This window comes from Populus euphratica, unplaced genomic scaffold, assembly GCF_000495115.2.
Source record: "Populus euphratica unplaced genomic scaffold, PopEup_1.0 scaffold231.1, whole genome shotgun sequence".
NCBI classification, from domain to species: domain Eukaryota; kingdom Viridiplantae; phylum Streptophyta; class Magnoliopsida; order Malpighiales; family Salicaceae; genus Populus; species Populus euphratica.
In genome coordinates this window covers 338,553-349,651 of record NW_011500112.1, presented here as the reverse complement: position 1 = coordinate 349,651, position 11,099 = coordinate 338,553, and the positions used below count along the sequence as shown (strand labels likewise).

Genomic DNA, 11,099 nt, shown 5'->3' with positions numbered 1-11,099 from the left:
TACTTTTAAAAATATTTTTTATTTAAAAATATATATAAATAATATTTTTTATTCTTTTAAATTTATTTTTAACATTAATATATTAAAATAATTTAAAAACATAACAACTATTAATTTTAAAAAAATAATTTTTTTAAAAAATCTTTTTAAATATAAAATCAAATGAATTCATACAAAGTGACTGAATAAAAATTGAAAGTACAAAGATGCTAATGTCCAAGATTAAAGTACAATGATTTATTAGACGAATTTATTAAACTTTAGGCACTTCCTCATGAATTTAACCTATAAACTATAATCTTGGTGTGATTAGTTTGTTTTAAATTGGACAATAAAAAAATGAATTTAGTATGGACAAAAAAAATCAGTATTTAATATATATAAATACTGATTTATGTGATTTTGACTTTGTAATATATATATATATATATATATGTGGCCTCCGGCAGTGACCATGAATTCAATGAAAACCTTAAAAAAATGAAATAATGTTCCGTGCACACCTCGATTTGATATTGATGCAGAGGAGATACTATTTTTTTGAGGGAGCGATCATGTACTTCTTTAGCAGATGAGCTCGGCAGGTGCATGCATTCGAACACCAATCATTGTTTTGTTACTGTTTACAAACAGTATTAATTGATGACATATGTCATGAAGTAATTAAATTCCCTTTACAAATTAATTATAATAAACATTCATGGCTACATTTTCTTGATTTTTTTTTTATTTTTCCCTTTTCGTTTTCTGACTTTACTCGTTCAGATGTTTGTTGACTGTTCATTTATCACTCTGATACAACCTTTTCTTAACTTGTCACCAAAGGCACAAAATTAATTTGGCTGAACGATGGATTAAAGTTCTCAAAAAATAAAATAAATATTATTTTAATATATTTTTAAATAAAATATATTTTTCTAAAAATATATTTTACTAGCATTACTATTTTCCCCCCCCTAAAGAAATAAACAAAGGACTCTCTCCTTAGTTGTCTATAAAACCAGAGACAGCCTACGCATCTACCATATTCATTACAAAACACATCAAAAACAACTCGTGTATCATATGGAGGAAACTCATAACACCGCAACCGCTGCCACCCCCACCATCTCCGGCGACCTCATGAGCAGTCATTTTCAATTCTCCGATCATAATTCATTGCCTGAACCAGACGTCCAAATCCTCACGTCCAGTGGCCTCCGCATCCCGGCTCACACTGGCACTCTCGTACGTCCCTTTTCTCTTTTCCTTTGTAGCTTTTCGCTTTCCGTTTTCTTAATTGATTCTCAAATCGAGTAATCTTCGTAAAACATAAAGGGTCCAAATCTTTTAGATCCTTTTTTGTTTTTATCATCGGCAAAATGTTAACAAACGGCAGGTTTGCTTTGAATTTTGATATTCTAATTGCTGATTTCTTTTATATTTAATGATATGCTGAATTTTATATTTTGTTATTTTTGTTGGCAGGCATCAGTGTCACCGGTACTGGAAAATATCATAGACAGGCCGCATAAACACCATAGCTCCGAGAAGATCATCCCTATCCTCGGTGTTCCATGCGACGCCGTTTCCCTATTCATTCAATTCCTCTACTCCTCAAGGTTTATTTTCATTTTCATTATTATTTTTATATTATTCAAGGGTTATTTATTTTATTCATCTTTTCTTTCTGGCCTAATAAATCTACGTGCTTATCTCAGCCGATCATTCTTTGAAATCCAAGTAAATATCCAACGGCTGAAAATAAATAAAAGTTGACGGGCTTATTATTAATTGTTTTTACTTTTTCTAATTTTGATTAGTTTGAAGCTTAATTAAATGGCCTTCAGTTTCTGGTAAATGACGAGAGAGCCCCCCACCCCCCCTTCTGGTGCAGGTGCAGCGAGGAGGAGTTGGAGAAGTATGGAATCCATCTACTGGCGTTGTCACACGTGTACTTGGTCCCACAGTTGAAGCACATCTGTTCAAAGGCTGTTGGTCAACGTTTGACCGTCGAGAATGTGGTGGATGTACTCCAATTGGCTAGGCTCTGCGATTCACCGGATCTTTATGTCAAGTGCATGAAGATGTTGTATGATAATTTCAAGGCTGTAGAAAAGACAGAAGGTTGGAAGTTCATGCAGGAGAATGACCCTTTTCTTGAGCTCGAGATTCTCAAATTCATTGACGAAGCTGAATCGGTGAGTTCTGATCGTTGGATTAAGAAAACATAATCGAAGAAAAGCAAACAGTACGACTGACACGGTTCGAATTGAAATTGTGAAATGGTGTGCAGAGGAAGAAGAGAACAAGGAGGCAGAGAGAGGAGCAGAGATTGTTCATGGAGCTAAGTGAAGCAATGGAGTGCTTAGAGCACATTTGCACAGAAGGGTGCACGACCGTCGGCCCATGTGACCTGGGACCTAGCAATAAACGTCGGGGTCCGTGCAACAAGTTCTCCACATGCGAAGGTCTCCAGCTTCTGATCAAGCACTTCGCCTTGTGTAAGAATCGGGTTAATGGAAAATGCTCAAGGTGTAAGCGGATGGGGCAGCTCTTAAGACTACACTCATCAATCTGTGACCAAACTGATTCTTGCAGGGTTCCTCTTTGCAGGTATCTGAATAAAATCCCTTTATTTTGTTAATTTCTCTAATATCGTTTATTTTAACTCGCTGGATCATGCTTAGTTATGAGCTTTGATGGTGCATTTGCATTATTAATTATTCTTACAACTAATTGGCCTTGCGTGTTTCTCAGGCCATCAGTTGGTCAAGGGGAAGAGAGATTTTTATTGGGATTAATTTTGCTTCTTCTTTTTTCCCGGAATTGGAAGATTTTTTTAGAGTGATGAAGTGGTGCTTCATTCTTACAATCCCCACCAAATAAAGGAAGCGCTGTCAAGAATCTAAACTTGAAGCCTTTACTTACATCTTGGCTTCCTTCGAAAAAATTATATGTTGGTAAAGAATAATGAGTAATATTATATTAATTATTTTTCAGAACTATTAAAAAACACATATAAAAAGAAGAGAATAAAACTCATAACACATAAAAAATAATAAGAATATCTTTACTTGAAACCTTTTTTTTCTAGATATATCAATTTTTTTTTAAAAAAAGTTAATTAGCCCAAGAAATAAGCAATCGGATATAAAGTTATTATTTAAGTACTGTAAATATTATTGAGTTACTAGCTCACTTTCAAATTATCTTGCCCTGTATGACATTGTGCCTCTAATTAGATTTAACACTCTTGAAAAAAAAATCTAAAAAATAATTTTTTGTTTCAAATTATTTTTTTGTTTTATAATTATTTTGATACAATAATATTAAAAATAAATTCTTTTTAAAAATATATTTTTAAACAAAAATCATTTAAAAAGCTAGTAACATCATACACTGTTTTAATATGACTTGCAAAGTGTATTTTGCCACACGATCCATAAAAATCATTTATAGTGGTTGAGACATTGCGTTTTTATTCAGAGAACCACATTTTAGTAGCTGATGGTCATGTAGGGTTGGCCTAGTGGAATGCTTTTGATTTTTCAGTGCCTTTTTTTTTTATCCACCTGAAAGTATAAAAGTGGTCGTTGGCTGGTCACAATTGCTTAGCCGTTTCCCCCCAAAGCTTCTAGTTTTTATCTAATTTTGTGTGGTTATTCTTTCGTTCTGGGTTCTGCATAAAAATCTAAGAGAAGGGTTATTTCTGCCCATTTATCCCAATGAAATGATGGCTGGTTCAATCAGTTTTTGATGGAGAAGATAGGGATATCGCACTAAGCTAATAAGGCTAAGCGAGGCTACTTCAATGTGACAGATAAAGATGATATTTTCAACAGATATTTTTATCTTCATTATGGTTTGTCCGGCTGTACCTGGGGATGGCCCAACTGGACTGAGAGGAAGGCATGGAGCCGCATGGTGGACCCCTTCCCTCAGCTTCCACAAGGCGTAGCAACCACCAATTTAGCCGCCAATTAGGAACAATGGAAGGATTGCCATCAATGCTTCGATAACATACATGGCACCTAGTCATAATTTATTGCAAGACTGTGCCAGGCCTGCAGTAACTAACAATGCTGCCATTTTCTTCACCTGTGACAGGCAATTGAAACTGAAAATGCAACGAGAGAGAAAAGGAGATGAAACCCTGTGGAACTTATTGGTGAAGAAGGTTGCGTCTGCTAGGGTCATGTCTTCTCTATCTCTCCCCAAGAGGAAAAGAGAAGAACCGAGGGAGACAATACATGATCATGGTATTAGAAACTTCAGAAAGTAGTCGAACAACTGTACAAGCTACTCATTAAAATTTTTAAGTTGTTTTTGTAGACAGTGAAGAGCTTGGGTTAGGCTTTTGTAAAATAGTTATGTTTTGATAGTTTAATGGTTGCTCCTAGTTCTAAACCTATGTAACCTAGTCTCTGTTTTGTAGTCTGGCTTGTAACCCTACAGCTTTCATCGTTTCCATGTTGTAGTTGTGAAAATTATATAAGAAAGAGTATCCGTTATTATACAGACAAAATTTTCAAAATTCAACGCCAGAAGAACATGCCCATGATGCCATCTTACACGGCAATAAGATGAATGGCAAAGGACTTCCGCTTAGCAATTATAGAAGAGCTCTGCTTATGTATTCTATCTGGATCAGAACACATGGGAAATGTTAATGGAAATCCATCATAATAATAAAAATTCATTACTCTCTCTAGATTTTTTTTTTCGAGCAAAATATTTGAAGTCCTAACCCACTTCACCACTCCAGTGAACTCTCTCATCTCCAATATAAACCCAATAATGTTAATATCAACGACTATTGTGATCATAGTATGATTGACTAGTCTTCTCTCCTCTTTTTGTTAGGATACTGTCATACAAACCCGACAAGACAAAAGATAAGGAACAAGATAAAATGAGAAATGACACACAAGAATTTACGTGGTTTACCCAATTTGACTACATCCACGGGCAAATATAGAAGGATTTTACTAAGTAATGTGGGAATACAACTTCTCTCTAATAATAGGAGAACAACAAAAATCTCACTATTATTAGGAGAAAACACCTCACTTATTATCTCACAAATACCTCACAATTTTGTGGGATTACTCTCTCCTCACCCTCTCTTCTTTCTCTCTTGTGGTGTGTCTATAATGCTTGGATGCATTGCCTATTTATAGGCAAACATCCATGCAAAAGACAAGGGCAAGGTAGGTGACACCAAATTTATGCCTAACATTGTTGACAAATTGGTGCCTAACATTGTTGATTTTGTCAACAATGTTAGGGTGATTTCACATTCTCCCACTTGAAGACTTTGATGAGTTAATCAAGTCTTCACACTTGATTATCTGTGCTTCTTCTATCATTTCTATACTTGCCATCTTCATGCTACTTACGTTTCTGCTAGGCCGTAAGAGGATCTGCACCATATATACTTATCAGTGTTAACCGGTTTCGTCAAAGCATCTGCTGGGTTTTCCTTTGTGTGAATCTTCTGAAAATCCACACTTCCATCTTCCACCACTTCGCGAACAAAGTGATACTGAACATCTATGTGTTTTGTTCTTGAATGAAACGCTGGATTCCTTGCAATATGCAAGGCACTTTGACTATCACAATACAAAAGAATATTCTCTTGTTTGTGCCCGAGCTCCTCCATAAGTTTCTTCATCCATATTGCTTCTTTACAAGCTTGTGTAGCTGCCATGTACTCAGCTTCTGTTGTGGACAATGCTACAACAGTCTGAAGTTTAGAAACCCAGCTCACAGCTCCTCCTGCAATTATGAACACATAGCCTGTAGTGGACTTCCTTTTCTCAAGGTCACCAGCAAAATCTGAATCAACATAACCTCTGATAGTAAATTCTGATCCTCCATAACATAATGCAGCATCTGAGGTACCCTTGATGTATCTCAAGATCCTCTTAATAGTATTCCAATGCTCTCTACCAGGATTTGCCATGTATCGACTAACTGCTCCCACTGTTTGTGCAATGTCTGGTCTTGTACATATCATGGCAAACATTAAACTTCCCACTGCTGATGCATACGGTACTCGAGACATCTCCATCCTCTCTGCTTCATTGCTAGGAGACATACTTGAGGATAATTTGAAGTTAATAGGAAGTGGGGTGGAAATTGGCTTACAATCTTGCATGTTAAAGCATCGCAAGATCTTCTTCAAATAATTCTTTTGAGAAAGCCAAATCTTCCTCTTACTTCTGTCTCGGTAAATTTGCATCCCTAGAATCTTGTTTGCTGGTCCCAAGTCCTTCATATCAAATTCCCTAGCCAACTGTGCCTTCAATTCTTGGACTCGATCTTTGTTGGGGCCTATCACCAACATGTCATCCACGTACAACAACAAAATGATGAAATCTTCTTCAAACCTCTTGTAATACGTACAATGGTCTGAACTGAGTCTGTTGTACCCAAGGCTAATTATGAAGGAATCAAATCTCTTATACCATCACCTCGGCGCCTGTTTGAGACCGTATAGAGATTTGTTCAACCTGCAAACCAAGTTCTCCTTGCCTGTTTCAGCAAAACCCTCTGGTTGGAGCATATAAATTTCTTCTTCAAGTTCTCCATGAAGAAATGCAGTTTTCACGTCTAACTGCTCCAAGTGAAGATCAAATATAGCACACATTGCTAAGACTACTCTGATTGTCGTAAGTCGTACCACCGGAGAAAATATCTCATTGAAGTCTATTCCTTCTTTCTGAGCATATCCTTTCACCACCAATCTTGCACGATACCGCTCCACTTGATCATTGCCATCACGTTTTATCTTGTAAACCCATTTGTTGCCAATGGCCTTTCTTCCTTGTGGTAGCGGAACAAGATCCCAAGTATTATTCTTGTATAGAGCTTCAATCTCCTCTTGCATTGCTGTGATCCACATAGACACATCTGTGCTTTTAATAGCCTCATGGAAAGTTGATGGCTCTCCATCCTCTGTTAGAAGACAGTATGCAATGTTACTTTCAGTAACATATTCTGAGTGCCAAGCCGGTGGTCTTCTTTCACGAGTCGACCGCCGAACTTCAGGAGTTTCAGACTCTATTTGTTCTTGCTCTTCATGCTCTGGTACAGCTTCAGAAGAAGCATGATTCTGAGTATTTTTCACATGGACTGCTGTAGTCTCCTTTAGAATGCTATTATGTTCTTCCATTTGCATTTTACCTTCTGCAAATATTACATCTCTGCTGATCACTACCTTGTGGGCAGTGGGATCCCAGAAGCGATACCCCTTCACTCCATCAGCATATCCCAAAAATACACATTTTCTGGATTTTGAATCCAGCTTGCTAACTTCTTGTGTATTGTACATCACGTACACAAAACTTCCAAATATATGCAATTGAGAATAATCAGCTGGTTTTCCAGTCCACATCTCCATCGGTGTCTTTAGCTCAATTGCGGTTGATGGAGATCGATTTATCACATAACAGGCGGTATTGACTGCTTCTGCCCAGAATGACTTTCCTAGACCTGCAGCCTTCAGCATTGCTCTTGTTCTTTCTAATAGAGTTCTGTTCATCCGCTCTGCCACTCCATTTTGTTGTGGAGTGTATGCCGTTGTGAACTGCCTTTTGATACCTTCATGTTGACAGAAGTTATCAAATTCATCACTGGTATATTCTCCTCCATTGTCAGTCCTCAAACACTTGATCTTCTTTTCAGATTCAAGTTCCACCCGCGCTTTGAAAGTTTTAAAGACTGTAAGCACATCTGCCTTCCTTATAATTGGATACACCCAACATCTCCTAGAGAAGTCATCTATGAATGATACAAAGTATCTTGCTCCTCCCAAGGATATAACCGGTGCTTGCCATACATCAGAGTGAATCAGGTCTAAGATGCATTTGCTCTTAGTTGTTGATGTGCCAAACTTCAACCTGTGTTGTTTACTTGTAACACAGTGCTCACAAAAAGGTAAAGTAACCTTTGTAAGCCCAGGGAGTAACTTCTGATCAGAGAGAACCTTTAAACCTTTTTCTGACATGTGACCTAGTTTTTGATGCCACATCATCGTCTTCTCTTCTGCAGGACTGGCTGATGCGATTGACGCTTCTGCCTCATGATGTGTTTCTCCCATTAATGCAAATACATTTGCAACTGTCTTTCTTGCCTTTAAAACCACCAGCGCTCCTTTGATGATTTTCATGATTCCATTTTCTGTTCGGATCTTACAGCCAAGACTATCAAATTGTCCTATGGACAAAAGATTCTTCTTTAAGTCTTTCACATGTCGCACTTCTGAAATAGTACGAATCAAGCCATCATACATCCTCAATTTGATGGTGCCAATGCCGACAATCTCTAAAGCATGATTATCACCCATGAACACTTTGCCTCCAGAGATGGGTTTATATGTATGGAACCAATCTCGATTAGGAGTCATATGCCATGTTGCTCCTGAATCCATTAGCTAGACCTCAGTGAGCTCTTCTGTATCTGTAGAGATTGTCGCTGCTTCACTATATAAAACATCTCCATCTTCTGAGGTACTCGCAACACACCCTTGAGATTTTGATGACTCTGCAGAATTCTCTATACCCTTTTTAAACCAACAATCCTTTTTGAAGTGCCCCTTTTTGCCACAGTTGTAGCATTTCACAGCCTTCTTACTTCTTGATTTGGACCTCCCCTGCCTTTGACTCCCACTAGAGCCACGCTCCGTTGATCTTCCTCTTGACACCAATAATGCCTCTGCTTGGTTTGAACTGTTTCTGTCTCCTTTGTTTTTGCGCCTATTTTCTTCTTCCAAGATAGCGGCTGCAACATCATCGAAGACTAGATAATCTGAAAGGATATTATTTGTCAAGTTGATAATGAGCTGATCATACGAATCAGGAAGACTTTGAAGTAGAAGCTCTGCACGTTCATTTTCCTCTATTTGCTGACCCAATGTAGTGAGTTGTGAAAATAGAGTTCTTATTGTGTTGATATGGTCAGTCACCGATGTGGTTTCTGCCATTCGAAGGGTATAAAGTCTCCGCTTTAAGAAAATCTTATTGTGCAAAGACTTGGACTCGTATAGCTTTGTTAGAGTCTCCCATATTTCCTTAGCTGTTTTCTTCTCTGCCACACTTGATAATACTTCATCGGCTAATGCTAAATGTATGTTAGCAATAGCATTGCCATCCATCTCATTCCATTTTGTATTATCAGTGATCTCCGCGGGCCGATCCCCAATTGCTGCCAAGCAATTGTCTTTTCTTAAGATTGCCTTGATTCTCATTTTCCACAATGAGAAATTGCTCCCATTAAACCTCTCAACCTCGTACTTTGCTGCCATTGTATTCACCAAGATCTATTCAGCTATCACCGTTTCACAGATCTGTAACGTATATAGAAATAGTATCGTGTGAATAATACTTCACTAAGTAAGTTCCCAGGAAAGATTGGAGGGGTCACAAACGGTCCCGCTTAAAACCCAATCTCCTTAGACAGAACTTCCTAGACCGTATTTAATCACCGCACTGACTTTCTATATACGCCAACAGCAATGATGTGAACAGTACCGTATGGATGAATAGTGCCGTATGGATGAATAGTGCCGTATAGGTGAATAGTGCCGTATACGTGAATAGTAACCGTATACACGAATAATTTTTGTGTATTAACAACACCAACCAGGAGGCTCTGATACCACTGTTAGGATGCTGGCATGCAAACCCGACAAGACAAAAGGTAAGGGATAAGTTAAAATGAGAAACGACACACAAGAATTTACGTGGTTCACCCAATTTGGCTACGTCCACGGGCAAGTATAAAAGGATTTTACTAAGTAATGTGGGAATACAACTTCTCTCTAATAATAGGAGAACAACAAAAACTCTCTATTATTAGGAGAAAACACCTCACTTACTATCTCACAAATACCTCACAATTTTGTGGGACTATTCTCTCCTCACCCTCTCTTCTTTCTCTCTTGTGGTGTGTCTATAATGCTTGGATGCATTGCCTATTTATAGGCAAACATCCATGCAAAAGACAAGGGCAAGGTAGGTGGCACCAAATTTATGCCTAACATTGTTGACAAATTGGTGCCTAACATTGTTGACAAATTTGTGCCTAACATTGTTGACAAACATTGTTGATTTTGTCAACAATGTTAGGGTGATTTCACATTCTCCCACTTGAAGACTTTGATGAGTTAATCAAGTCTTCACACTTGATTATCTGTGCTTCTTCTATCCTTTATATACCTGCAATCTTCATGCTGCTTACGTTTCTGCTAGGCCGTAAGAGGATCTGCACCATATATACTTATCAATGCTAACCGGTTTGGTTAAAGCATCTGCTGGGTTTTCCTTTGTGTGAATCTTCTGAAAATCCACACTTCCATCTTCCACCACTTCGCGAACAAAGTGATACTGAACATCTATGTGTTTTGTTCTTGAATGAAACGCTGGATTCCTTGCAATATGCAAGGCACTTTGACTATCACAATACAAAAGAATATTATCTTGTTTGTGCCCAAGCTCCTCCATAAGTTTCTTCATCCATATTGCTTCTTTACAAGCTTGTGTAGCTGCCATGTACTCAGCTTCTGTTGTGGATAACGCTACAACAGTCTGAAGTTTAGAAACCCAACTCACAGCTCCTCCTGCAATTATGAACACATAGCCTGTAGTGGACTTCCTTTTCTCAAGGTCACCAGCAAAATCTGAATCAACATAACCTCTGATAGTAAATTCTGATCCTCCATAACATAATGCAACATCTGAGGTACCCTTGATGTATCTCAAGATCCTCTTAATAGTATTCCAATGCTCTCTACCAGGATTTGCCATGTATCGACTAACTGCTCCCACTGCTTGTGCAATGTCTGGTCTTGTACATATCATGGCAAACATTAAACTTCCCACTGCTGATGCATACGGTACTCGAGACATCTCCATCCTCTCTGCTTCATTGCTAGGAGACATACTTGAGGATAATTTGAAGTTAATAGGAAGTGGGGTGGAAATTGGCTTACAATCTTGCATGTTGAAGCGTCGCAAGATCTTCTTCAAATAATTCTTCTGAGAAAGCCAAATCTTCCTCTTACTTCTGTCTCGGTAAATTTGCATCCCTAGAATCTTGTTTGCTGGTCCCAAGTC

General features: G+C 37.9%; 1 protein-coding gene across 2 annotated transcripts; it reads left to right on the top strand.

The window, feature by feature from the left end:
• The first annotated feature begins 1,000 nt into the window (after positions 1–1,000).
• On the top strand, positions 1,001–4,516 carry LOC105109816 (BTB/POZ and TAZ domain-containing protein 1-like). Of its 2 annotated transcripts, none has more exons than XM_011004648.1 (5): positions 1,001–1,227; positions 1,468–1,601; positions 1,877–2,180; positions 2,276–2,595; positions 2,740–2,930. In XM_011004648.1, exons 1-5 carry the CDS (start codon positions 1,066–1,068, stop codon positions 2,828–2,830), a joined length of 1,011 nt encoding a protein of 336 aa, XP_011002950.1. In that variant the 5' UTR covers positions 1,001–1,065; the 3' UTR covers positions 2,831–2,930. The 2 variants fall into 2 exon arrangements, with proteins under 2 accessions (XP_011002950.1, XP_011002949.1); XM_011004647.1 differs by lacking the exon at positions 2,740–2,930 and adding an exon at positions 4,090–4,516 and having other exon boundaries at positions 1,003–1,227.
• Positions 4,517–11,099: the final 6,583 nt, after the last annotated feature.